At 39.9% G+C, this 27,957-nt stretch overlaps 1 protein-coding gene across 22 annotated transcripts in view; it reads left to right on the plus strand.

Annotated features, from left to right (window-relative positions):
- The window catches only part of mapk8ip3 (mitogen-activated protein kinase 8 interacting protein 3), a 210,818-nt gene that overhangs the window by 79,541 nt on the left and 103,320 nt on the right, over positions 1-27,957 (plus strand). For 8 of the 22 annotated variants that reach the window (XM_041229732.1, XM_041229743.1, XM_041229734.1 and 5 more), the window contains 6 exons: positions 13,741-13,792; positions 15,490-15,730; positions 16,101-16,230; positions 18,449-18,567; positions 21,707-21,718; positions 23,551-23,568. In XM_041229732.1, coding sequence (XP_041085666.1) covers positions 13,741-13,792; positions 15,490-15,730; positions 16,101-16,230; positions 18,449-18,567; positions 21,707-21,718; positions 23,551-23,568 — 572 coding nt within the window. The remainder of the gene's footprint in view (positions 1-13,740; positions 13,793-15,489; positions 15,731-16,100; positions 16,231-18,448; positions 18,568-21,706; positions 21,719-23,550; positions 23,569-27,957) is intronic. The other 14 variants (XM_041229739.1, XM_041229745.1, XM_041229749.1 and 11 more) reach the window with 6 other exon arrangements.

The raw sequence follows: 27,957 nt of genomic DNA on the forward strand, positions 1-27,957 counted from the left end.
ATTTGGAAGAGGCACCTTTGGCAGCAATTACAGCTATGAGTCTATTTGGATAAGTCTCTACCAGCTTTGCACATCAGTGTTGATTATATATATATAAAAAAAATGAGTTTTAGTGGGAGTTATTCTTGGCTCACTCTTATAGAACAAATTTCAGGAAGTAACTGTGCGTGCTGCGCTTATTCTTTTAAATTATTTATATAAAATACGCAATGCAAATATTTTTGAATAGCATGTTTACACAGGTAACCATGAATAAACTAAAATAAGAGTATAGCTAGCATCTTGCGTTGTTTCAATTTGGCAAATTTGTCAACACTACTCTACTACTCTTTCACTTTTCATGCAGAATGCTGTGTACACCCTCTGCTTGCTTATGATTGGACAGCTGCGAAAAACTTAGGATTTATTTGACTCTCCTATTGGTTAAATTTACTGTCAGTACCTGCAGCTAAAACAGACACAGTTTATGTCCCACCCAGCTAACTTATGATTGGGCTACCACAGAGAAAATGCAGATATTCAATTGGTTTTGTATTACAGAGGCCCTGTCGAGTACGTACAAGCACAGCATAAGCGAGCAGTGCTGTCAACAGACTGCTGTGACGCATTTGTTGGAAAACGTGTTTAAAGCTTTATTTATTTTCCCACAATATGAGCTGCCAGAAATGTGTTCACGACCCATAATTTAAGAACAGCTGCCGCGGCACGATGGCCTGCCTTTGCGGGCACGAATTTTCATCACGGGCACCACTTTGAGGACAATTGGCATAGGGTAACTATAATAATCTCTATAACATCTGTAGTCCTGCCTAATGTAAATAAAACTAACATTTAATAGGGAGATGAAGCTTTAATATATTACACAGTACATGTCAGGGATTATATTTGCTTAATTAATTAATTAGCCATTAATTTACTCCAAAGAGTGTGCTATATGTATTTTATTTAAAATGCTTATTGAAAAAAGGCCACGTGAGCTATAATTAGCTTGTTTACAATGGCATCCAACAGTATATTGCAATTGTTTCCATTTGTTCTTATCTAATTGTGGACAGGATGGCTTGTGGGGGACGTCAGACCAGGAAGAAACACACAGTACTGGGGTATGAAGCCCTGATATTATATATATAATCAGCAATAAAATACACATACAAAATAAATAAATACATAAAATAAAATAAGAATATAGAAGCGAGAGAATATCACTTTAAAAACTTGCGTAAGCCAAGCTATGCAAGTGTGTTTTTAAACAAGATTTAAAAGCATTGACAGAAGGAGCTTCCTTTATAGTATTAGGCAAATCGTGGTCGAAGTGGACGATTAGGAACATATGGTTTTAAAAGATCCTTTAAATATGGTGGAGCTAAGAGCTTTATAGGTTAATAATAGCACCTTAAAATCTATCCTAAATCGAACAGTAAGCCAATGCAAGGATGCCAGCACAGGGGTGATATGATCTTGTTTCTTACTCCCAGTTAAAACTCTTGCAGCAGCATTCTGTATAAGTTGCAGCCGTAATATAACATTGTTACTAATACCGGCAAAAAGGCTGTTACAATAATCAACCCTTGAAGATATAAAAGCATGCATCAATCTTTCTGCATTCTGCTTGGAAGGCATACCTCTTAGTCTAGCTATGTTTCTTAAATGAAAAAAGGAAATTTTTGTAAGAATTTTAATGTGTGATTCAAAGGAGAGGTCTGGATCAAAAGTGACACCTAGAATCTGTACAGAGACCGTCAAGTAGAAAATCAGATGAATCAATGTACTTGTATTTCTTTTGAGGTCTCATTATCATCAATTCTGTTTTGTCTGAGTTTAGCATTAAAAAGTTTTTAAACATCCAATGTTTAATGTCAGCCAGGCAAGTATTCAAAATATTAGCAGCAGATACATCACCCTGTTTGAGAGACAGGTAAAGCTGAGTGTCATCAGCATAGCAATGAAAATGAACTCTTTGTCTACGAATGATATTTCCCAAAGGTAACATATATAGAGAGAACAGAAACACCTTTCAATAACACAACAAAATGGCACAGTGGACAAAATAAACAGAAAAAACAAAACTGAACTAACACTGAAACAAGTAATTTGCTGATTTAAAGTCAGCATGAATATCAATTGTTTTCTCTAGTATTAACTTCACTCACGACTCACGTCTCTCGTTCCGCCTCTGAACCAAAACCAACCTAGTTCAGCCATAGCTGTGGGTTTTTATACATATGATAGTTTCTAGGTTAGTAATAAATTAATCAATCTGGTCACGGTTTAGCATGGATTGGGAATTTTAACCCCATCCATGCTGTAAAATAATTAACAAAACATAGTGTTTTTACACACTAAACAATACATTTAAATCATAATACATCAAATACAATACAAAATGACACAAACTATATACAGGGGCAGGGTGTACCCCATTACACATTGCCCCCCTTGTTTGTAGCACACATGGCCTTAAAGACCACCTCCCCACTTAAAAGCCCACCCAAAAAAGTATTGTTCAGGGTTCTGGCCCCGGACTGCAGCCACTAATGGGCCCATGAGTGGCCACGGAGTGAGGCCCTCCACCATCACCAACAGCAATGTTGTCAGCAGCAACTGGTTCCTCCAGCCGGGGCACTTGTGGCCACGATAAGGCTGGCTTCTCCAGCAAAGGCAGTTTTGGCAATGGAAAGGCTGCCTGTGGCAACGCTGGCAGTGGTAAGGCTGGCTCCTCCAACATAGGTGGTTCTGGCAGCTGCTGCAATGCTGACAATGGTGCGGTGCACTCTGGAAGTGGGGGTGGCGCTGGCAGCGGCCATGCTGCTCTCAGCGTGTGTTGTGTGAAATTTAATTACTTTAAATTTAAAAGGAAGTTGATGTGGAAGTAAATAAGACAATTACTTCACAGAGTAATTTTAAAAGGTCCTTTATTATTTCACACACACACACACACACACACACACACACACACACACACACACACACACACGCAGTTACATACACAGATGCTATACTGCGAATAACGATATCCCTAACGGGACACAACCCAACAAGGTTACATACAAAGATTATATTAATCACAGATCAATACAATCCATGAGACGCAACTGAACTAATTCTTACCCTTCCAAGCGGATCGGGAGAGCCCTTCGACCCTGGTAAGAGAAAGCAGCTGTCTCCAAGAAATTACCGAGCAGGACTGCGCGCTAATCCTCACGGCTGACTCTCATCAGAGCAGAGGAGAACCCCGTCCTTTATAACTTACCAAGTTAGGCTTTTGCATGCGAGAGAGTAATTGGCCAGATCACTCCCTCGAGGCTCGGCCCTCTGAATAAACCATTCCTTTCCCTAGAACATTCTAACCAAAACAAGTTATATAAACGTGACAAAAACAAGTTATATAAGATATGGGGTTATTATAGGGCAAGGGCAAAGATGAACTCGAACGCATTTCTAGAACTTTCTAGAACACACTTTTTTTTTATTACATTCGGTCCTTCGGTCGAGATTCATCTGTGCACTGCCAAATACATTGTTCGCTGTGTAATTCTACGAAGATAGATACATAAACATATTTGCCATACACACAGAAGAAATACAATTCCCAATAATATTAAGATGGGATGGATTAATATAGTTAATGTTCCTTTAGCCTTTGGTGACCATCCCTCAAATATGGACCACCATGCATCTTGTGCATTACGTTCAATAACTTTCCCTAACCCTAAGATGGTATTTTGTGCCATTATCGTTCTAATTTTTAATACAGTAGCATTGTGTTGATGTTGTTTTGCTAAGTCAACTAATTCAGACGATCGATTCAGCAATACTTGATGTTTTTGCAGGGAAATGTGAATTCCTGAATGCAGAACTTCCCACTGGATCCTGGTGAGAAGCTCTTGCTGAGAATGATTGGTTAACAAATAAGTATCATTTCCCCAATGCCAAAGATATATGTCTGATAAACACCCAGAATAAGGCACATAAGTAAGTTGTGGATGGGCATGCACCGTACTTACACATAATTTATGAGGGCCAACTTCGTGCAAAATTTCCCTCAACGGCTCACGTCTCCATTCACACAACCCCTGTCCGTCTGTAAAACACGGGTTAGTATATCCTGTCCTTAATAAGCAAACCATGCCTTGGTCTGTCTTGTCACAATCTAGTAAATCATATGTCTGATTAGTATGTGTATCCAACCACATGCCTGTAACCTGAAGATACCAGTGAGCTCCCCCAGCAATTATAGGATGCACATAGTACTTACATACAGGCGTCACTCTCGTTACATTATGCGTAACATATCTCCCTATACACATAGTTTTGTTACACATAGTAGACTCTTTTACCACATTCACCCATAACTCTGAAATATTCCAAATTTTTTTATATTCATGATTACTTTGTCGTAGAATCAATGATTGTACTTTGGTACGTTGATGAGATGCATATAACATTTGTAATGTACATTCTGTCCAGTTCATCCACTTGGTAATGTTCTGCCACTGTTGTAGAGTTACTACTCGGTCCCAGTACGCTTGATACACATGCATGAGCGCACCGTCGGGCATCCACTGTACAATTTTATCCAGGGCCATCCGAGTATTATAGCCCACATTTTGCAATTTATGTGCCGTTACTTGTCCGTCAATTGTGTTCATGAGTCCTAGTCCAGTCCCTGTTCCCCCCAGTAGGGTATCATACCAGGCACGTTTAGTACGCCAGGTACATTCAGGAAGTGGAGGAAACTTAATCGTAAAGTGCACATGAGTTGAGACTAGAGGATGTGCCATACGAGTACATGTATGTATGAGGGGTATTACATGAGCATTCATATTCTTTGGTCGATCAGGCATAACCCAGATGTCATACAAATATGTGGTGCGATTAGTTATCTTGGTAGCGTTCATTATCCATATCGTTTTATTAGGACATATTTGATCAGTAATGTTTTGTAAGCATGTAAGTGAGGTACGATTTGCCACACAGAGGGAAACATGACTTGATACATTCACACAGGGACCTGCCGTCACCACACACGCCGGTCGATTGTCGACATTGCAATTTTTACAGCACCACAGTGTCCCAGTGACGTTGGCAAATGAACACTTTGTATTACCATTGCAGGTGAAGTTATCTTGGGTTCGGGTTTTGGTGTAGTTATTCCAGCTCAGCGTGACCCGATCCAGCTTTGTTAATTGATGTCCTGGAGACCAGGCCTGCAGCATCCCCACCACTGCCAATATCGCCTTCGTTCGCCATACCCAGTGCTTCATGGTGAATCTGCAAACAAACATACACACTCACAACTCATTAGTTTTCTCTTATATAACATTTAGTAGCTGGGACATGTTCCCAGCCCTCTTCACCAGGTTTCATTATTGCTACCGTATTATCTTTTCCTACTGCAATCACATCTGCCGATTGTGGCGGTCCTTCCGCCTGTTGTACCCACACTTTAGCTCCATTAATGTCTGTGGACCCAAACCCTCCTATTCCTCTAGCTGTGTTAGTTAAGGGTTTATTTACTTCTGTGACATCATTCATATTACATGGTTTTATCAGTAATTGTGCTATCTTGTCTCCTTTGTTTAGGACAATTGGTACCTCTGACGTGTTTTGCAATACCACCTGTAAAGGTTCTTGATAATTTCTGTCAATAATCCCTGCCATTACAATCACTCCTTTTAATGCTAACCCTGATTGAGGAAGAACATGTCCGTAAGTTCCCTCCGGACATTCCAATCCTAACCCTGTGTTTATTTTCACTACTTCATGTGGTATTAACGTACAAGTCTGCAAGCTTTTTAAATCAAGCCCTGCTGATCCTGGGGTGCCTCGAATAGGAATTGACGCTTCTGGGTCTATCTTCCACATTTTAATGGGGCCCTGTTCACACTGTGTCATCTTTATCACGGGGTGCACTAAGCGTTGCAATGGAGTTTGTCCTGCTGCCACTGGTCGATTATTTAATATTTGAACTGCTAAAACCAATCGATCCTTCCATCCTCTCAGCGTATTCTCACTACTTCATTTTCTTAATTGCATTTTCAATAACCCATTCATACGTTCAATTAATCCTGCTGCCTGAGGATAATTTGGGATATGATATATCCATTCAATATGTTGGTCTGTTGCCCAAGCACGTACTTTTCCTCCAGTAAAGTGCGTACCATTATCTGACTGTATTTGCAATGGCGTCCCATAATAAGTCTCTACTAACTTCAAACATGCGAGTGTACTAAATTGATTAGCTCGTCTACATGGAAAGCACACCACAATTCCCGTAAACGTGTCTACTGCAGTACAAACATATTTACATCCTTTGGATTCTGGCAGGGGTCCAATAAAATCTATCTGCCAGATTTGGTTTGGTTCTTTCCCTCGTGCAATTTGACCTTGAATGATCTGTGGTAATCCCTGTTTTCGGAAATGCTGACAAGTATCACATTGTAACACAGCCGATTTTACTTCATCTATTGACAAATAAATTCCTCGCTGTCGTGCCCATTCACGTGTAGCTTGCACTCCCCAATGTCCCGATTTTATGTGTGCCCATTCAGCTACATCAGGGCACTCTGTCAGTTTCTGTACTTCAATTGGCATATTATGTACAATAGAATCTACCGTTGCATTGTGAAGAGCTTCTGCAGAAATCGAATGGGTATGTGTGTCTACATGTGTAATTGTTACCTGCATAGTTTGAATCTTCTCCCATATTTTTTCCCACAGTTCTTTTCCCCACACTTCTTTAGTTTTTATTTTCCATCCCTGTTGTTGCCAAGTTGGCATCCATACACACAGCCCATTTGCTACAGACCAGGAATCAGTATAAATTCTGCACTCAGTAATTCCTTCCTGATCTAAAGCCAACACTACTGCCTGTAATTCTGCCCATTGACTGCTATGTCCTGTCCTTACCTTTTCTAAGATCTGTTTTGTTTCTGGATTGAACGCCGCTGCTTTCCATTTTCTTTGTCCAGCGATAAACTTTGCTGAACCATCGGTAAACCATGCATGTTTCTTTTGCTCTTTACTCAATGCATCATAAGGACATCCCCATTTTACCAGTGAGTCTACTAAGGGTTTAACCTCTATGGTACGCTCTCCTGTTTCGGGTATCTCTGCTATCTGTTCATGCAATACTGATACCCCCTTTGGTCCTGGCTTGGCTCGGTCTGCCACATACCATTTCCATTTAATAATGCTGCTTTCCTGAGCCCCTCCTATTCTGTGCGTAGAGGGGTTGCTATTTACCCATGTTAAAATAGGTATTTTAGGTCTTAACATTACTTCTCGTCCCACTGTTAATTGCTCAGTATCCATAAGTGCCCAATAACAAGCTAAAAGTTGTCGTTCAAACGGAGTATATCTTGCTCCGGCTTCTGGTAGTTTCCGTGACCAAAACCCCAAAGGACGTCTTTTACCCTGTTGCTTTTGCCATAGTGACCAGTTGGCATACTGATTATCAGCAGACACCTGTAATTCTACTGGCCCCGATAATATCTTAGCTAAAGATACCGCCTGCTGTATAGCCTCTTGTGCTAACCGGAACGCTGTGTCCTGTTCTGGTCCCCATTCAAAGGTGTTCTTTTTACGCGTTACCTTATATAGAGGCTGTAGGATTTGTCCTAAATGTGGTATGTGATGTCGCCAATATCCAAATAATCCTATAATCCTCTGCACGTCAGTTTTAGTCTGTGGTACGGCACATTCTAAGATTTTAGCTCGTGCTTTAGGTAGGATTTCTCTCTCTCCCTTGTTCCACTGTATTCCTAAAAACTTCACTACTGTTGCAGGTCCCTGTAGCTTGGCGGGATTTATTTCCCACCCCTTTTCCCTCATTACAGCAATTACCAAGTTTAAAGCCTCTTGTACCTGCCCTTCTGTCATCCGCTGTATCATTATATCATCGATGTAATGTGATATCAACAACCCAGGTGGTAAGGTTATTTCATCCAAATGTTCAGCCACTATTCGATGACATATCGTAGGACTATGTAAATATCCCTGTGGCAATCTAGTAAAAGTATACTGTCTTCCTTCCCACGTAAACGCAAATTGCTCTTGTCTATTTTCTGATATTGGTATAGTAAAGAAAGCATTTGCTAAATCAATTACTCCATACCATGTGCCAGCATGCTGCTGCACCCGTTCAATAATACTAATAGTATCGGGTACTGCAGCAGTTAACGGGGGTGTATGTTTATTCAACTCACGATAATCTACTGTCATTCTCCATGTACCGTCAGATTTCTTTACTGGCCAAATCGGGTTATTCCATGCTGTAGTACAGGTTTTCAATACCCCCGCTGCCACATAGTCTTTAATTGTTTCAGTAATTTCTGTATGTCCACCAGGAATTCTGTATTGCTTCATCGCAACTCGTTTAGTGGCTATTGATATGGGAAATGGTTCCATTTTTACCTTTCCCACTAGTACAGGTCGTGCTTGTACACTATCTCCAAATTGAAATTTACCATCAGCTAAATGTAAAGTCATACCTCTTAATATATCCATACCTATAATCCATTATTTTACTGGAGTAACCAACACTGAGTATTCCTTGGCAGGTAACTGCCCTATTTTTAGTCGAATTACTGTTTGTGTTGCTATGATGGGGCGCCCCCCCAGCCCCGTAACTGTCACTCTAGGTCCTTTAAATCTTGCTGGATTACCGTGTATTAAAGTGGCCTCCACCCCCATATCAATCAATGCCCCCACTTTTTGTACATTTTTACTTTTCCAATGTATTTCTAATGGTACATGTGGTCTAATATCATCATACAACCATAAAGTTCGAATTTGTTTGTTGGGGGCTTGGCCGGCATCCTAGTAGTGACCTTTGCGTTTCATTTGAACTAATTCAGCAAGTGGGTAGAGACGTCCCTTTTTATTTTTCCCTTTTTTTTCTTTTTTTTCTTTCCTCCCTGTCTTTTTCCTCCTCACCATACGCTTACTTTCCTCATCTTCATCATCCTCATCGGATGCCGACTCCTCTTCCTCTGAGGTGGAGGATACCTCTTCCTTTCTCTTTTTATGCACATCGTGGTTTTGACAAAAACATTCAGCAGTAAAAGGTCTGACTTGTTTAAGTAACCCGTGTTGTTTACACATTTTAAACAAATCGTCTGTCGGTTTTCTGTCAATATTTTCCTTTGGCACCCCTGCTTGTATTAATTTAGACCACAAATCTTTTCGAGGGATTCTTTTACCACCTCCCCCATTCCCCTGGTTCCCTTAGTAGTTACCACGGAATGTCCACTGTGTATTCTCTTTCTTTTCTTCCTGTGTGCTCCAGTCTCCTAAGTCACCCAGTTCTCTAATTTTAACTACCACTCTCCCTACCTCTGTGCCCACTTCTGATATTAATAAAGCCAGTATGGCTCCCTTATATGGTGGCGGCGCGTCTCGTATTACAGCAGCGCGTGCACCAGCAGTCAAAGGGAACTCATCTACTTCATGCGCGTGTCCGGTATACACAGCTTCTCTCATAGTTAACTCCCGTAAGCGCTGTATGCATTCACTCAAAGTTCCCCATGAACCCCTCATTTCAGGCCAACTTTGCAATGTAGGATATTTTTCATTTGCTCCTTCTGCCATTAAAGTAAGGAGATTAGTATCACCATTATTTCCATCCATTCGGTTATGAAAACCTCTGCACCACTGTCTAATAATGAGATCTGTGCTCAAGTCCAAAAACTCAGAGTAATCACCGACATCTACACGTACATTTCCTGCTCCTGTATCGTATAACCGTAACAACCATTTATCAATTGGTTCACCTTGCTTTTGACGATATCGTTCTCTGATATCAAGACGCTCTTGTTGTGTGTAATCCTCAGTAGACAATTGAGCAGTTATTATGTTGCCTTGTGGACCAGCAACTTGTCTGCGTCTAACAATAGGTTTAGCTTGCAAAGGGGGTGGTTTGGATTCAAGGTCTGGTTCATCATTTGGATCTGGGTCAGGATTATCCGGGTCCCAAATATAGTCCCGGTCATCCGTGTCCGAGCTCCAAATGTCACCATCCCATCGTTCCGGATCCCACCCTGCTACATTTGCACTAGCCAGGAACGCACGGATCTTTTTCTTACTCGGCGTTTTCTTTTTTTTAGCATTAACTTTAGCAATATACACCGCAGCCCTCTCTGCCATTCCTGTCGTTTGCTGTAATTTTCCTCGCAAAACATCACACTGTGCCTGTGCAAGGGATGCACGTCCCATTGCATCAGACAATTCTACTATTTGCCGTTCTTGCCTTTTTTTTACTTGTTCCAACTCCTCATCCTTAATGCGGTAAGCCGTATACACAATCCATAATCTACGTTGCAATGCTCGTATTGGATCTTTATTACCAACTGGTACTTTCTTTAGACATGTCGTTAATTGTTCAGGTTTTGCTTGTTTCAATAGTTTAAACGAAGATTCTGGCAGCCCTCCGCCCTTTCTTAATTCTTGTGCCCCATCACTATAAATGGTTTCATCCCATTCAGGCAGCACCTCAGGCTCAAGCTCCTTATTCTTGCGTTCAAACATTGTGATTATTTACGTCCAAACTTCCTTTTATGATCCTGCCGACAACGCCAATAATGTTGTGTGAAATTTAATTACTTTAAATTTAAAAGGAAGTTGATGTGGAAGTAAATAAGACAATTACTTCACAGAGTAATTTTAAAAGGTCCTTTATTATTTCACACACACACACACACACACACACACACACACACACACGCAGTTACATACACAGATGCTATACTGCGAATAACGATATCCCTAACGGGACACAACCCAACAAGGTTACATACAAAGATTATATTAATCACAGATCAATACAATCCATGAGACGCAACTGAACTAATTCTTACCCTTCCAAGTGGATCGGGAGAGCCCTTCGACCCTGGTAAGAGAAAGCAGCTGTCTCCAAGAAATTACCGAGCAGGACTGCGCGCTAATCCTCACGGCTGACTCATCAGAGCAGGGGAGAACCCCGTCCTTTATAACTTACCAAGTTAGGCTTTTGCATGCGAGAGAGTAATTGGCCAGATCACTCCCTCGAGGCTCGGCCCTCTGAATAAACCATTCCTTTCTCTAGAACATTCTAACCAAAACAAGTTATATAAACGTGACAAAAACAAGTTATATAAGATACGGGGTTATTATAGGGCAAGGGCAAAGATGAACTCGAACGCATTTCTAGAACTTTCTAGAACACACTTTTTTATTACAGCGTGAGACACTCCGGCAGTGGCGGAGTGTACTGTGTACTCCGGCAGTAAAACTACTGCAGGTGGAGGTGGTCTCCTCACCTCTCCCCCCTTCTCTGTTGCTGGCAGCTCCCTTCTCCCATGGGCGTTGGATGCTCAGGCTCCCCCCTGGTGGGTGTTGGATGCTCGGGCTCCCCCTTTTTTGGATGCTGGACACAACTGGACTTCAGGCTCATTCCCATCCTTGTCTTTGTCCCCATTGACCTCCAGGCAGCTTTCCTCCTCATGCCCATAGTGACAGCAGTAGACACACCACTCCTCATTCTCCCGCTCCATAGTGGAGTACTGACATTGTACCCACCGGATGGGGTCCCATGGCCGGGTCTGAGGGTTCACCTCCCTGCTTTCCCGTCCCTATTTTGGGCAGGTGCCTGAAGGGACATGTGGAAGGGGCGGTACATGGAGGTGTCCCTGGCGAGGCACCAAAACTCTGCTTCCTCCTTCAGTGTTTGGGACTGGCTGTTCCTCTGCACAAACAAACACACAAAAAATAAAAGTTTTTTCAACAAAAAAATAAATCATCCGCAGTACTTCTCCTGGCCTGAGTCTGTGGAGGTGCTGTTATCTGCTTGTGGGTGTGTGGTAGAGTTCCCCGGGCGGGAATATATATATATATATATATATATATATATATATATATATATATATATATATATGTGTGTGTGTGTGTGTGTGTGTGCGCTGTTGTTATTATTATTATTATGATGATGATTTCTGTAAATATATAGACAACTAAAAGCAGCATTTGATATTATTATTGTTTGCGGCGTGGGCGAAAAGCCGCTGCCATTATTTGTTATTGTTTTATTTTTTGTTTTAAATCTCTCATGAAAATGTGTGACTGTCAGCTACTGATGGTTTAACTAGCTGACAGTCACACAGACTTAGAAAACACGTACAGAATGTTCCTCGGTCATGTGATGGGTGAGTTTGAGTGGTGGAGGAAGTCAGGTGGTGAAGGAAAGTAAAACTTTAAAGTGAATAGAAAACAATTGCTAAAATGTGCTGGGTCTGCTTGCTTGTTTTGGCCAATGTGCCATTTTGTTTTGTGAGTCTGTTTGTTATGTTTAGTAAAACTGTTTGTTTTTCTGTTATTTAATAAATGCACTGAGCGCTGTAGCATCTCAGTTTTGCCCCTCCATTCATTGGTTTGGTTTGTGTTTCTGGTCTGAATAGGGGAAGCAACTGTTTGGTTAATGGCAGGGGAAAAGAAAATGTCACCTTCAGTTTCAGTCTCCAGGTGACCATGCAAGTTTGACAATAACTGAAAGCAAGGCTTGGAACAGGGATTTATTTAACCAAGTGCAGTGCCAGATACCATGATTTAAAATAAAAATACTTAATATAATGAATGAAATGGCACAGCAGATTTATGGATTATTTTGTTAGCTATCTCGTAATCGTTTATAAGAAGCCCTTTGTTTAAAGCTGCTGTGACCAGCAATCTTAGGTATGTTTTTTTCAAGATTATAAAGCTAATATTTCAACTTATGAGGTAACAAACTTATTTTTAAAAGGCATATTAGGAACTGCACCTTTTAAAATTACAAGAACATAAGAACATTTAAGAATGAGAGGAGGCCAGTTTGTCCTTCAATGCTCGTCCGGTTCCAAGTAGCTGGTTGATCTCAAATCAACTTGTGTCTTCAAAGGATCCAGGTGATTCTGCCTCAACAACATGGCTAGATGACCCATTCCATACCCTCAACACTCTCTGTGTGAAGAAATGTCTTCTTCCATCTGTCCTGTCTATCTCCACTTAATTTCTGTGCCCTGTTGTTCTGGTTTCTGTACTACACTTAAAGTATTGGTTAGGGTTAACTGTCAAGTCCTTTTAAGAGACTTCAGTCAAGTTCCCCTTAATTATAGCTAGCAGTATAACTACATGATTATGCATTTTTTCCTAATGTGTATGCCCTAAATGGGGTTGCATGGACCCCATAGTTACGGAACACTGCATTGTTTTTAATCATGCAAAGTGAGTGTGAATTGTGTGAACTCAATGAACTTGTTTTACTTACTAATACCAAACACACACACACTGACCCGGTGCAGGATTGCTTCTTGCAAGGATCGTTTCCATCAATCTGTACAGCTTGCTGTTTACGTATTTGTTTGATTGGGTGGGGTTGTGTAAAGTTGGAAGAAATTTGTAATAAACAGGAAATTGGACAAGTGTTCTAAAATCACGGAATTTTAAGATATTGTTTTTTTTACCATATACATTTTCAAACAATATATAACTTACATTGTTGTTGTTACGATGCTCTCAGAATGGGATCTCCGCTACAATTACACAATCAAATAAATTTAATGAAGTAGCTTATGCAATTCACACTCACTTTACTGTTGATTTAAATTGATTCATTTGTGGTAGATGTGAGTTACAAATCCAGACCTGGAATGATGGCCCAGGTAGCCTGAGGCAGTCATATTGTATGATTGAAAGCTGCCACTGACGGTATTGTCTCTTGTTTCTCTGCAGCAGAACGGAGCGACCTCCATCACTCAGCCTGTTCCCCAGCGCAGAGGGCATGGTATGTGGGTTTCAGGAGGGGGATTAGTGTGACGCCTGGCAGCGAGCTCAGCCAGCCCCACTCCATCTACACCTGCGAGGTTTGGTAGACACCCGCTACTGAGAGCTACTGTCTCACTGTCAGCCTCATCAACACTGTCACTCCACACACCCACTACTGAGAGCTACTGTCTCACTGTCAGCCTCATCAACACTGTCACTCCACACACCCACTGCTGACTCTCACTGTCTCACCTCGATCCACAGTTCTGAATCCCAGCTGCCACATTCTAATTTCCATGCAGTAGAATGTTATTCGATGCTAGATCTCTCAACATTTGTTTGTATAAACGTATGTATATGAAACAGTCCTGGTAGCACCACAGTGGGAACATTCCAGTGCTAATCGATCAAGTGGTGCACGCAGCAACAAGAAGACCTCTCCAGCTTAGTTGGTCCTGCTAATGAAGACTATATCAGAGTGATTGGAGTACCTTGCAGTCAATTCTGGCTCTCATATTACTCCAATTACTGAAGAGTTCAGCTGCAGTCACCCCACACTGAGGGATTTGAAGATGGAAGTAGTGAATGTCTGCCTGCATTGAGGGATCAGGGGGGCAGGAAGCTTCCCATCTAGGCATCACTAGACTGGACCTGACTTTCCTCGGGCTAACCTATAATGGGGTACCCATTTATTGTGGTTCCATCGACCCCCCCTGCCTCGGTTGGGACCAATATTATGCAGCTCTCATTACTAGAATAAAAAAATGTGACCCTTATTTCCTACCACCTGCTCAGATATAGGGCTCTAAAGATTATTATGGACTCAGTATATGATGGAGGAAGTGCTAGTCCTATTTTCCCTGATAGGATGGTGTGAACACAATGTGTGGCTTACCCTTATTATTAATAATAAGAATAACAATAAACCTGTCCAGCCAGTATATATATATATATATATATATATATATATATATATATATATATATATATATATATATATATATATATATATATATATATATATATACACACACACATATTTTGTTAGCTCTATGCACTTAAAGTACACAGTGCTAATAAAATAATTCCTGTAAATCTTACCTAATATGTATTGTCATCATTTGGTAGGTCTGAGATTTCCCACATTAAAAATGCACACGTTACTGTACAGATGCATAGGATTTTTTAATAGTAATGTATTTGAAGCTGTTGGTGAAGAAAATGTATTGAATGCTCAATAAAGATACTTCTGGTCAACCTTGTAAAGTCTCATGAAGGAAACATGTCAGTCACAGGAAAAGCAGTGGTTGGTACTCATATGTGAGCCAATGTGTCTACCTTTTGGGAGTCTGAGTTCTTTTAAAGAAAATAAATGGAAAACATTTTGAAAGTGTAGTGTTTTTTTTTTATATATTTATATATTTAATATTTTTATATATTTAAATATGCTCAGGAAGGGTCATTGTATTGTCCTGCAAGAATTTCAACTCCTAGAATCAGCTCACATGTGTCAAATGTGTTCCTTCAACAGAAGTGCAGCATGGAAGAGAGTCTTATGCTATGAAAAAATATCATAAAAAATGCATCTTTCATATGAGCTCTCCGAAGTTAGGGCAATACATATTAGATACAGTGGAATTATATTTTGTACTTTAAAGGGGGGTGGGAACAATATTATCAAGGTAGTGAAGGCCTCCTTCCTCCCCCTTTCCCCAGGATGATGAGTCTGAATCGGGCCAGTCATCTGCAGCCGCTACTCCCAGCACAACCGGAACCAAATCCAACACACCCACTTCTTCTGTGCCCTCTGCCGCTGTCACACCCATCGAGACCCCGGCCTTCCAGCCAATCAATGGCTTTGACATTGCTCGGAACAACAAGGAAGAGGGAGGAGCCAAGAGGCAGAGCAGGAACATGGAGGTGCAAGTCTTTCCAGATACCAAGAACGTTGGCATAGGTAGGACCTTGAACCAACTTCAAGTCTGCATTGTATACACTCATCTCATAAATCTGCCTGGTGTGCACTTTCATTCATCATTTGGGTCTCAAATGGAGGAAGTCATTGAGGCAGTGGGGACAATTTCACCCTCCAGGTGACCAAGCAAATGCAACATTAACTGAAAGCAGGGCTTGCAAGCAAAGCTTTCTTTAGTAGTACCAGATGCCATATTTTGCCAATTCTAGTTGTAACGTTCGTTGTAGAATTTTAGTATTTTTTGTAGCACTATTGAGTATTTGTATACTTATTGGTGAGTCTGAACTACATCACATGAAGAATCACGTTCCATCTGTGATTGTTGATCTATTTCAAATATCCCAAATGAAAGGCGTTGGATGTGTTGTTGGTGTCTCAGGGATGGGCAGCAGTGACGAATGGTCTGATGTTCAGGATATCATCGATTCCACCCCAGAGCTCGACATGGCCCCGGACCCCCGGCTCCATCGCACTGGAAACAGGTCTGAGTTTCTCTGTCATTGTCTTGAAACTCTAGTATAATATGTTTGACCATTTTAATTTATTGTTGGTCTATAACGAAGGGTACATTTAACTTTCCAAGGAACACATTACCATCACCATATCTACTAGTTATATATTTGATTGTAAATCCTATTAATTTACGGGTAATCCATATACATTGAATAAAACATTCACATGTAGTTTAAAATATGTTATATAGAACAGTAATCAAGTTTTTGTAATTTAAATAAAAATACACGTTCATTATGAACATGTAATTGATGCTGCTTGCGATTCTCATACAGTAGTGTTGGATGATAATGCAATTTTCTGTTATCAATTATTGGCTTAAACGATCACAATAATCATGATCGGCTAAATAAATAACATTTCTTGTAACTTCTCTATGTTGACAAAATAAGAAAGAAAGCAGCATTTCAAAAAATGCTTTCCAGTTCATACAAGTTCTAAATTGCCATTAAATGTCAGTTTCACATTCCAAACATAGGTAGTATGTCACTGTCACCCCCTGAGGGATCTTCGTATACAGCTCTTGCTAATTTATTTTTTAACCCAAAAAGTAGGGTTGCAATCTTAAAATATTGTATTAAATATTACTTACTTTTTATTACTTGCAACTTTCTTTTGCACAATGTAGGGTACCCCAATGTACCTTTATAACATTTCTCTGGTCCTACCCTAATCTGTCGAAACTGTAGATAAACGAAAGGTTTCTCAGTTTTTTCTGTCTTCTATCTTTCTGAAACCCATTTCTTGGACACTGTAGAGGTACCTGCTTCTGTGCTGTGACCTTGCAGTTCTGGTTTGGTGCAGTGCGCCTACTCAGTGCTCAGATTTTGAAATTAAAATGATTAGTGTTAGTTTATATTTTATGTTTTGTATGTATTCTACCATAGCACTTTTCTTACAACATCTCATACACTAGGTATTCAGTACTTATTTACACAATATTTTGTACAATTGCGATAGGTACCCCCCAGTGCTTTGGCATAATATACCCTGCTCCAATGCATGGCAGGGGGGCCATAGAGGTGCTACGTATAGTGATTTCATAGTGGATTTTAATACAACAAGTTTTGTTTTAGTAATATGCACTATACAAATTGAAAGATATAATTTTGCATGTGAGTGACCTTTAATGTGTGATTTATAGTATCCACACATTGTTAAACGATTTCTGTTAACAGAGAAAAAAAAAAGGAAAAAAACACATGACAGTGCGTGAATGCCGCCTGACGAACCTTCTATAGAACTACCTTTGAATTCCTGGCTAGTGAAAAAACCTTCAAACCTTCTAACACAGGCCTACTTTATTGTGAATATTAGTACATTACTGCAACACTCCAGAGGTTTACCACAGTAATGGTAGATAGTAATTTTGCAGTTGGTTTTCCCATGTTTATTTAGGTTTCCTATTTCCCATATGCTCACTGTACCTCTCTGGATTTTGCAGTGCTTACCTATGCTTTACCATGCTTCCACTATGCTGTATTACACTTTCTTATAGTTTTATAAGGCATGTATTTGTGTAGTGCCTTTGATGTATTTCACCTCTGGAGGCCTGGATTGGCATTGACATTGCATTGAGTGACACACCATTTCTCTCCATTTAGTTTTTTTTTTGTGAAAGAATATTAAGAAAACCCTGCCTCTGTGAAGTTCTATAAATGGGCAGTAAACATGTATTTTCGTTTTAAACATGGAATATGGTAAACTAGGTTAACGATATGTCTGTTTGCAAGCCATGCTCTTAGACTGCCTCTCACTTCCTGGGTCACCTGGACTGTGAAATTGTCCCCACCCCCTTTACTGGCTTCTTTACTTTCAATAACCAACCCACTGCTTCCCCTATTGACTGACATGCTTTCAGTCAGTAACATGATGCAGAAGAGACTGCTGAGCTGAAATGAGAAAGAAGTTCTGCAATCTGACTTCAAACTGACTTGGAAGGCAAGGCTGAGTGTTTTTTTAACCCAGATATCTGTTTTAAAATGAAAATACATGTTTTCTATAGCATGTTTCTTTGAAAAGAAAGAGACCCATGTAGCTCATGGAAGTGGAAATATATATATGCAATTATCTAATTAGCTGCAATTGCTTTAATGGAAAGTAGTAAAGCTTGCATTTGAGCTTGTGCCTTTAATTGGGTGAGCTGTGTTTCCTCATACAATGCAATTGTTTTTCTTGTTCTTGCAGCCCTACACAGGGGATTGTAAACCAGGCTTTCGGTATCAACACAGACTCGCTGTACCATGAGATCTTCACTGCCGGCTCAGAGGTTATAGGGGATGTGGATGAGGGGGCCGACCTGCTTGGTAAGCTCATAATAAGTTATAATTTGGGATTTTGCATGATGTGTTATACAAAGCAACTTGGTCTAGCTGTAGTTAACCATGGTAAATGAGGGCCAAGTCATATGGGGTGCCGTGTAAAAAAAAAAAAAAAAAAAAAAAAAAACATTAATTTTTTGGGTTTTTTTTTTCCAGATTTAGCTTAAATCTTGTATTTTTTCCCGGATTTAACTTAAATCTTGTATTTTTTCCTCAGATTTATAAATGTTGTGAAAATAAATGAATATTTTTTTTAAATGTGTACATTCAGATATAATTAGAAATCTAGTTACAAGATTTAATATTAGCTAAATATTTAACTGACCAGCTAAATCTCTAAAAAAGATTTAACATTTAGCTAAATGTTTAACTAAATCTTAAATCTTTTATCAAGATTTAACATTTAGTTAAATATTTAACTGGCCAGTTAAATCTGGCTCTTGTAATTCTGAAATGTCCATATTCCCCAATGAGCATTACAAGAGCCTATCAAATCACGTGAAAGCACAAAGCTGACGGAGCTCATTTGCATACAAACTCCAGATTTAGCTGGCCAGTTAAATATTCAGCTAAATGTTAAAACTTGTTAAGGATTTAAGATTTAGTTAAATATTTAGATTAACTAGTAATAACTAGATTCATTTAATGAACTAGATTTATAAATTATATCTGAATGTACACATTTAAAAAAAATATTTATTTATTTTATATATATATATATTAATATTTAATTATAACATTTATAAATCTGGGGAAAAAATACAAGATTTAAGTTAAATCTGGAAAAAAAGACATGTTAAAATATGAATGCTTTTTTTACACATGGCACCCCGTAAAATCAAGGCTGATAGTGTTAAACCTTAAAAGGAGCACAACTTAACCGGGATAAATAAAGGCTGACACCTTTTCAAATAACTCGACTGATATATTTAGAAGACACCATGAATGGAGTGCTGCAGTTTATCCATGAATGAAGATAGCTGAGTAACCTGGACGAGCCCCAGAAGGGTTTGAGTGGGTTGTTTATGGCTATCCTCTATGCACTCTATGTATGTCCATTGAGTATTCTGATTATATAACAAGGGTAATTGTGTGAAAGAAAGTATGTTTAAATCTAAGTTAAACAAATTAGTTTAGAAATGTCATTTCTAAATTAAAGAACACATGTGAGCTGTATACTAGCCTTCAGGGGTGAAAGGCTAGTCTATGGTGTGAAATAACTGTCAGAAATACTTCTGTGTGTAAAAAAAGATTTGTACCTATAAAAAGCATTTTGTGCAGTCATAAAAAAAGAATTGTAGGTTTGTAAAAAAAAAAAAAAAAAATGTATCCACATGTACAAGTACAACTCAAATACGAGTACAACTCAAAAATACGATTACAACCTATTTTAAGTGTAGAGCTCATTTCTGACAGTTATTTCGCCCTCACATACAAACTTGTATGCGAAGCTCAGGCAGCCACAGCCAAATGCCGATGCGATCGATGATTATTGAAACGCACGCGCTGGCTGCCGCTTGCAGTCTAGTCTCTCTGGGGAGAGCTGTATTTCTGTTGCATTGCACTGCACAGTCTCAGCTAGACATGTACTGTTCCACCATTTTATCATTATAATGTACAGTATATTAATAGTTTATTTTTATAGCCATTGTTTTCAATTGCCTCTGTGCATGCAACACGTTTTACTAGAATATGTGTTACGAAGGAAAATAAATAGGTAAAATAATGCCAGCTAAACAAACATCACTATTGTGAATATTGCATTTGAATTGGTACCTTCAAGACCTTCACAAACTAATCAGGAACACTTATTTAGGAACCTATTAAGCCCCTCTATGCTCGTCCACTTTGTAGTAGCTGATGAATCTCAAAACTGTCAAGTTGTGTCTTAAAGGATCCAAGTGATTCAGCATTAGAAACATGACTAAGTAGCCCATTCCATACCCTCACCACTCTCTGTGTGAAGAAGTCATAAACATTTAGATAGAACACCAAGCATTAAAAAACATATGAAAACCAAGAATGAAAAGATAAATAAATCCATAATTTAAAGTTAAATGTTTAAAATAGCAAAAAGGCAATGTTTAATTGTCTGCAATAATACCCTGAGGACATTCAATTGCCTTCAAATACCTTTTCTGGAATTTAGATAACAAGGGTTGTAGACAAATGTTTTAGTACTGTTTAGGATACAGTCCACCTTTTTTAAAATTCCAAAAAATATGTAAATTATCATACTTTGTCATTTTACTTTCGTCTTTTTTACCTGTGTTGCTGACCCTGTCGCATTACTACAGTGTTTACATTGACAGAATACTGTGTTCAGTTCTGTACAATGCTTGCATTGACAGAATACTGTGTTCAGTTCTGTACAATGCTTGCATTGACAGAATACAGTGTCAGTTCTGTACAATGCTTGAATTGACAGAATACAGTGTTCAGTTCTGGTCACCAAGTTCCAAAATAACCTTGTGACCTGGAGAGAGCCTAGAACAAAAAACAAGCAGTAGGGACTTGATCAGACTCTTTAAATTCTTTGAAGGAGTTGACAAATCTTAACCAATACTTTAAGCACAGCACAGAAACCAGAACCAGAGGCCAATTAGAAATGAAATGCAGATAGAATGAGGAGAGAGGGAGGAAGACACTTCTTCACACAGAGTGGTGAGGGTATGGAATGGGTTACCTAGTCATGTTGTTTTGCTGGGATCCTTAAAATCCAACTTAACAACATTTTGTGATCAATCAGTTATTAGGAACCAGATGAAGCTTAATAACTTCTTCTCGTTTGTAGATTTTCTCATGTTTTAAGACACAGAGTTGAACAGTGGGTAAATACTTTAAACACTGCAGGTGTAAACTTTGTATAATTAAAGTCAGGAAGTATTAGCTATTATCATTGCAGCTCTAAAGGGGTAAGAAATTAGATTTGTAGACAAGACTTGGAGATCCTGAAGCTGCACATACATCCATCGCAGAGCCCTTGATATTTCATGCTTTGTCATTAAACTGCCTTGTTCATTTGTGTATATTTAGTTTCCTTTTTTAGTTTGAGTCACTGATTGATCCTTTCTTTTGCTTCCTTTTTTCTCCTTGTATGTGCTTCTGCTGGCCACGCCTTTAGGGGAGTTTTCAGGTGTGTATCTGCTCTCGGATTGGTTGGTATTTATTTTTTCTCCTATTGGTAGACACTTGTGACACTCCCCAGTCCAATCACTGCTGGCTGTCTTCCACCAAGCTAAACATGTTTGAAATGGGCATCCTGGTATAGCCATATAACAGTTCCCCATAGTAAAAGCATGGGAAAGTGTAGTAAAGCATAGTGAAAGCAAGGTAAAACATAGGTAACCATTGGCAGGCTCAAAGAGTATGGTAAAGTATAGTAAAACATTTGTTGGGTACCCACTATTCTGAACCTGGAGCTGCACCAGTCACTCCTAGCTCTGTTCTGAACCCTGGAGCAGCCCCAGTCACTCCTAGCTCTGTTCTGAACCCTGGAGCAGCCCCAGTCACTCCTAGCTCTGTTCTGAACCCTGGAGCAGCCCCAGTCACTCCTAGCTCTGTTCTGAACCCTGGAGCAGCCCCAGTCACTCCCAGCTCTCTGTTCTGAATCCTGGAGCTGCCCAGTCACTCCCAGCTCTCTGTTCTGAATCCTGGAGCTGCCCAGTCACTCCCAGCTCTCTGTTCTGAAAGTGGGAGGGTTGAAATGCCCCAAACTGGCTTTACAGTAAGAGTAGCGCTGAAGTAGTCAGCCGGTGACAGTTGGAACTGGTAATTGACTAATCGCATCTCAAGTGATTGTGAAGCACACATTTTCGATGGAGTTGTAGTTGCAATCCATTACATATAAATGGCTTTTTAGAACATTTATAAATTATAATTGTGAATTAATTTATAAACTCACCATTGTAATTATGAACTTCACACCAATCAGATTTAGAGTGGTCTAACCTACCAGTATAAGCCTACTAATGCTTATTTCGTTAATATACAAGTTTGGGTTACTCATGTGTCTCTAGAGTCAGGGATTTCAAGCCATTATTGTTTTCAAAATTAACACAATGTACAACCTGTTTATGAACATGGAAACCCAAACTAACTGGGTCCAGAGGTAGGATATCAATTCATTACAGGTACTATCAAATTAATTATCAAGATATTCACAATTTATAAACCTCCAGGATTACAATACCATGCCCTCTAAGGAGTGCAAACCAAGGTTTCAAATGAAACTTTCTTATTAACCTCTTACTGGGATTAGCAGCAGTATCGCTGGTCCTCATTTTCTTCCTGTGGTTCTTTGGCTGTACAGATTTTAAAAGTACAACATTAAAATGTAAAATAAAAGGAAAGTCCATATGATTTTGATCAGAAGAAGAGAAGGAGTAGTGGTAATGTTGTTAGTACTAATAAGAGGCAAGAAATTAACATTACTCAGAGAAGTAAGAGAACTGTTGTGGGGGATTGCTGCATTTCAGTTGCCTTCTCCTGTGCAGAAATAGCAGAAAAGAGAAGGCACCCTGTCAGGAAGATCAGAGATGTTCCTCTTTGCATTCTGGGACAAGCATTAGTCTAGAGCAGGGTTCTCCAACACTGGTCCTGTAGATCCCTCCTTACCCAGCAGGCTTTATAGGTGTCTTTACATTATCAGTGGCTAAAGATGTGGAACACCTGTTAATCTTGACTAATTAAGCCAATAATTGGTTCAGTTAAGTAACAGAGATTGGTTGAAACAGAAACCAACAGCCACAGTAGCTCTCCAGGACCAGGGTTGGAGACCCCTGGTCTAGAGAGATCCTGGGGAGCCCCAGACGTCGAGTCTCTTCCATTTTCCCAGGAATTGCTCCATTGTGCTGTATGTCTCTCTGTCTGCCTCTCCTTGAACCTGAATTTCTGAAATTGCTTATCGCCTTCTCTTCTCTTTTTGTTTTCCCTCTCTCCCTGCTCCCTTCTGGACTGCACGCTCAGTGCACGATGATTTTTTCGGTAAGGCGATCAGCCTTATTAGCTCTTCATTGCTGGTTTCTATCTCCACCTCCATTCTTCCTTCATCCATCCATTGCTTTGCTTGGGAAGTGTGCCTCTGTCTGTCTCCTTGCTGGGCTGTCCTTTCCTGCAAGAATATCCATTTCCATCCCCCTCTCATTGCTGGGGCTGTGACGGAGATGGAGAGCAACGTAGGGCAAACACTAACACAGTGTCTTTTATATTTGTTTCAGGTGTGCATAGACAGTAATGGCAGATGCATACAGTGTTAATGAATGTGTTCATGCCTCCAAGTCATTGCAAAGTGCTTTTAATGCAGCCAGACAGACAGTGTTGTTCACCAACACTGAGCGACATTCTGAACGCTATTTAGTTCAGATTGCATTAAAAAAAGACAACAAAAAAACCCACACCCAATCAGAGTATGCAGGGGTTCATTTGTAAACAAAAAGGTACTGGATCTTATAAGTACGGAAGAGGTCTAGCATTTTTATTTATAGACCAAATATACTGACCCATATATGTATCAAGTTATCATCTGCTGCTTGTGGATTGGTGTATCGTGCCTTATCGTTGGTGTCGGTAGCTGCATGCCAACTTTTGCCTAGTTGTGTTTTAACATATTCTTCAGGTCTGAACAATACCAGTGACACGGTGGCTGTTAAGAGCTGTGGCTGTTAGTGTTTTGCTGTTTTGGGGTGTAAAAACTAGTAATTTAATTACTCTAGATGCTTATATTTTCTTACAGAACACTTTTGTTATTCAATTCATGAAACAGGAAAGCTTTTTTTTTATTGTACATGTTACATATAGAGAGTTATTTTTTCATACATAAGAACATACGAACACAAGAAAGTTTACAAGCGAGAGGAGGCCATTTGGCCCATCTTGCTCGTTTGGTTGTTAGTAGCTTAATGTATTACACTGTAGTATACAGTGCAATTCGGCACAAATTAACCCCTGAATGTACTGAAGTGGAAAACAACTCCGACTTTTCAGGGGCTTGTAAGGAGTTTCAAGTTGTTTATTATTATTATTATTGGTTTTAGAATTGTTGTTATTAGTATTTTATTCTTTCAGAAATAAATACCAAAGCTAATTGCTCCAACTTGTTATTAGCACATTTCCTTTCTGAAAGTAAAATAAACACCAATTACGATTCCGTAAGAAAAAACTTAAGACAGCTTACGAACCCTTTGACTGGGTGGCTGAGGGTGGTGACGTCAGGCCAGCAACAGATACCACACACACACAGGTACTCGGGTGAAAAGCGCACTGTGGCGCCATTTTCATTACAACAAAAATAAAATAAATATTTAAGCATAAAACACTGCTCACTGAGCAAAAAGAAATATTTAAACAAAAACAAAATCACAAACACTAAGCAAACACCAAAAACCCAGGTCAGGCTGGGAAACCTTTGTCGCTGATTTAGTTCTGGTTTTACTTTCTGTTTTGTTCTCCTCTCTCACTCCTGTCCCCTCCTCTAGAACACCCACTCCAAACAAGGAGAGCTGCAGGCTTTTATACTGGTGTGAGCAGTTTAGCAAACAATTAATCAATGAATTAACTTGGGAGATGGGCACCTTCTAAACAGGGCTTTGTGGGACGGCTTCGTATTTTAAATAAATACATAATACATTCAAATCAATCAATAATAAAATGGTGTGCTTTGCACTAAACAAAAAATACATTTTTTTTAAATAATAATCCACCGATACATTTCACCCATGCTTAAACATAAATAGTACATTTTCCCCATCACCAAACAATACATTTGTCTACATGCAAGGCTTTGCCCTGCCCCCTTTAATAATGGTCAGGGCTTCCTTCTCCCCGCCACAAACTCTAAATGAAAGTCGGGGTTGTTTATTTCTGGTTTGGTAACCTTTTTGTGTACTTCTTTCATGCTTATCATGATTTGGAGTAAGAGCTTTAAGAGCTCCTGTATGTGTTTCTGTCTGTAGTGACTGCACACCTAAGACTAAAAGTAAAAGACGGTCTGTAACCGATTACAATGACTTAAAAAATTATTCAGCCAGCCCTGTTGGTTTGCAGTGTTTAGAGTAAATGGTGCTAACAAAATAATTCCAGTAAACCTTACCTAATATTTTCAACTAGCATTGTGTAGGTCTCTCATCAAAAACACACACATTTTGGTAAAGGTGAATTAGATTTTTTTTAATGTTCATTTATTTGAAACTAGAGAAGAAAATTTATCGAACGCTCCTTGGAGATCAATGCTACACTTCTGGTCAACTTCCTGAAGTCGCATGAAGGAATTAAATCGGCATTGAAAACACTCACAGTCACAGGAGAAGCAGGGTTTGGTACTCAGTTGTGAGCTGATGCATCTGTCTTCTTGGCGTTTTGCGTTCATTTAAAAAAAAAAAAAGGAAAACATTTAGAATGCTTCACTCCTCCTATATATATATATATATATATATATATATATATATATATATATATATATATATATATATATAATATAATATTATATATAATATATATATATATATATATATATATATATAAAAAAAAAAAACAAGGTACAGAATTGTTTCCCTTTCAAGTAGGCTGTGTAATCATTACCAAATGGGTATTAATCTCTTTAAGAGCCGAAACTCAGCCATGCTTACCCCCGAGGGTATAAAGAACTGTGTGCACAGAACTCAGTGCCATTTTTCCTGACCTGACAGGAGAACCTATTCAGATAAATACTTGTTACTTTTTCTGTTATTCATTTTCACATTATTGTGTTTTACACAAATGATATGTGATATTACAGATAATCGCTGTATTAGTTTGACTGATTATACATGTGCACTACAGCCTGTTGTTTGTTACATCCCGACCCTTCCGGGATCAAGCAGCGTAAGTCGGCTGACTTTGTGCTCTCCCCCCAGGCTGCAATAGCTTCGGTTTGTATAATGAATTAATTGTATTACTGTATTATTGTATGAGAGAAATCTTTTCTTTTTATTATTATTTTTTTCTGTTTTCACAGAGACTACACACAGGTTTGTCTGCATTGCGTGCTGCAACACACATGTAGTGAGAGCAGCTGTTAGGCTCAGCAGCGCTGTGCACGATAAAGAGGCTGCTTCGGGAATCCCATGTTGATGCCGTTTTGGTGACAGCTCTGCATCAATATTACAAGGGCTGTTAGTTCACTAACAAGCAGGCTTCCATCAGTCTTGTTTGGGTATTGACTGAGTGGTTTTGCCAGTAGCTTGCACAGGTGGGCATACCTGTACAGTACTACCTGAGTGGACCCTTACCGTACCGGAACTGAGGTCACCAACCCACTCTGTTCCCAACCTGGTACTGTCCGTACCAAACCGGGAATGAGGTTACCGCACTGAGCAAAACTGGTACCGCTGGTGCCATACCGAGCCAACCTGGTACCAACCTGGTTTCAATAAGCTTTTAGTTCATTCTAACAAGCAGGCTTCCCTCAGTCTTGTGTGAGTACTGTCTGATTGGCTTTGCCAGTAGTGTGCACAGGTGGGCATCCCTGTACAGTGCTACTTGCGGTAACTGCAGACTGGTAGACCTGTACCGTACCGGTCCCAAGGTCATGACCTGCTTCGTTTGCGGTACCATACCGGGATCGATGTTATCGCACTGACACCGTACCGTACCAACTCGTTGCTAAAAACACCGAAATGGTACCGAACTGACCCGGTACTGTCCTAGTAATGTCACTATTCTGACCCGCTACCGACCAGGGCTTACACCCCCGGTTTGAACAGCCCAGTACTCACTGTACGTTGCATTGCTACCTGCATAATGTCCTGTGAAGACAAGCACGGCTCTTCCCACCTGGGGCCACAGCTCGCAAAGGAGGCACTGGTGAACCGCAATTCTCCAAGCACATGCTGCAGCTCTACAGAGCGCTTTGTGTCTCTCAGTCTTGCACAGCACTCTTGCCCATCGCTCTCTGGTAGAGAGGTGACTGCTCATTTGTGCCCTGTCTCCAGCACAGGCAGAGGCCCACACAGAACTCATCACCGGCCACCTTCATTGGTTGGGCCTGATGGTGAATCGTGCAAAGAGCCAGCTCACAACTATGCAGATAGCCTCCTATCTAGGAGTACAATTGGACTCCAAGTCCACGCTGTCCACTCTATCGGACAACAGAGTGCAGACAATAGCCGCCTGTCTGAAGCTTTTTCAGCTCAATACACTACTCACAATAGTGATGTTCCAGAGACTTCTGGGATTAATGGCAGCATCTTCCCAGACCCTTCCTTTTGGTCTCCTGCAGATGCACCCTTTCCAAGCCTGGTTTAACAACAGGGTTTTTTAGCCCATGTTGAACCAAGGCTGCCTAGTGACAGTATCTCATCACTGTCTAATGGCGCTCTCTTGGTGGACACAACAGGC

Source organism: Polyodon spathula, chromosome 26 (assembly GCF_017654505.1).
Source record: "Polyodon spathula isolate WHYD16114869_AA chromosome 26, ASM1765450v1, whole genome shotgun sequence".
Lineage (NCBI taxonomy): Eukaryota > Metazoa > Chordata > Actinopteri > Acipenseriformes > Polyodontidae > Polyodon > Polyodon spathula.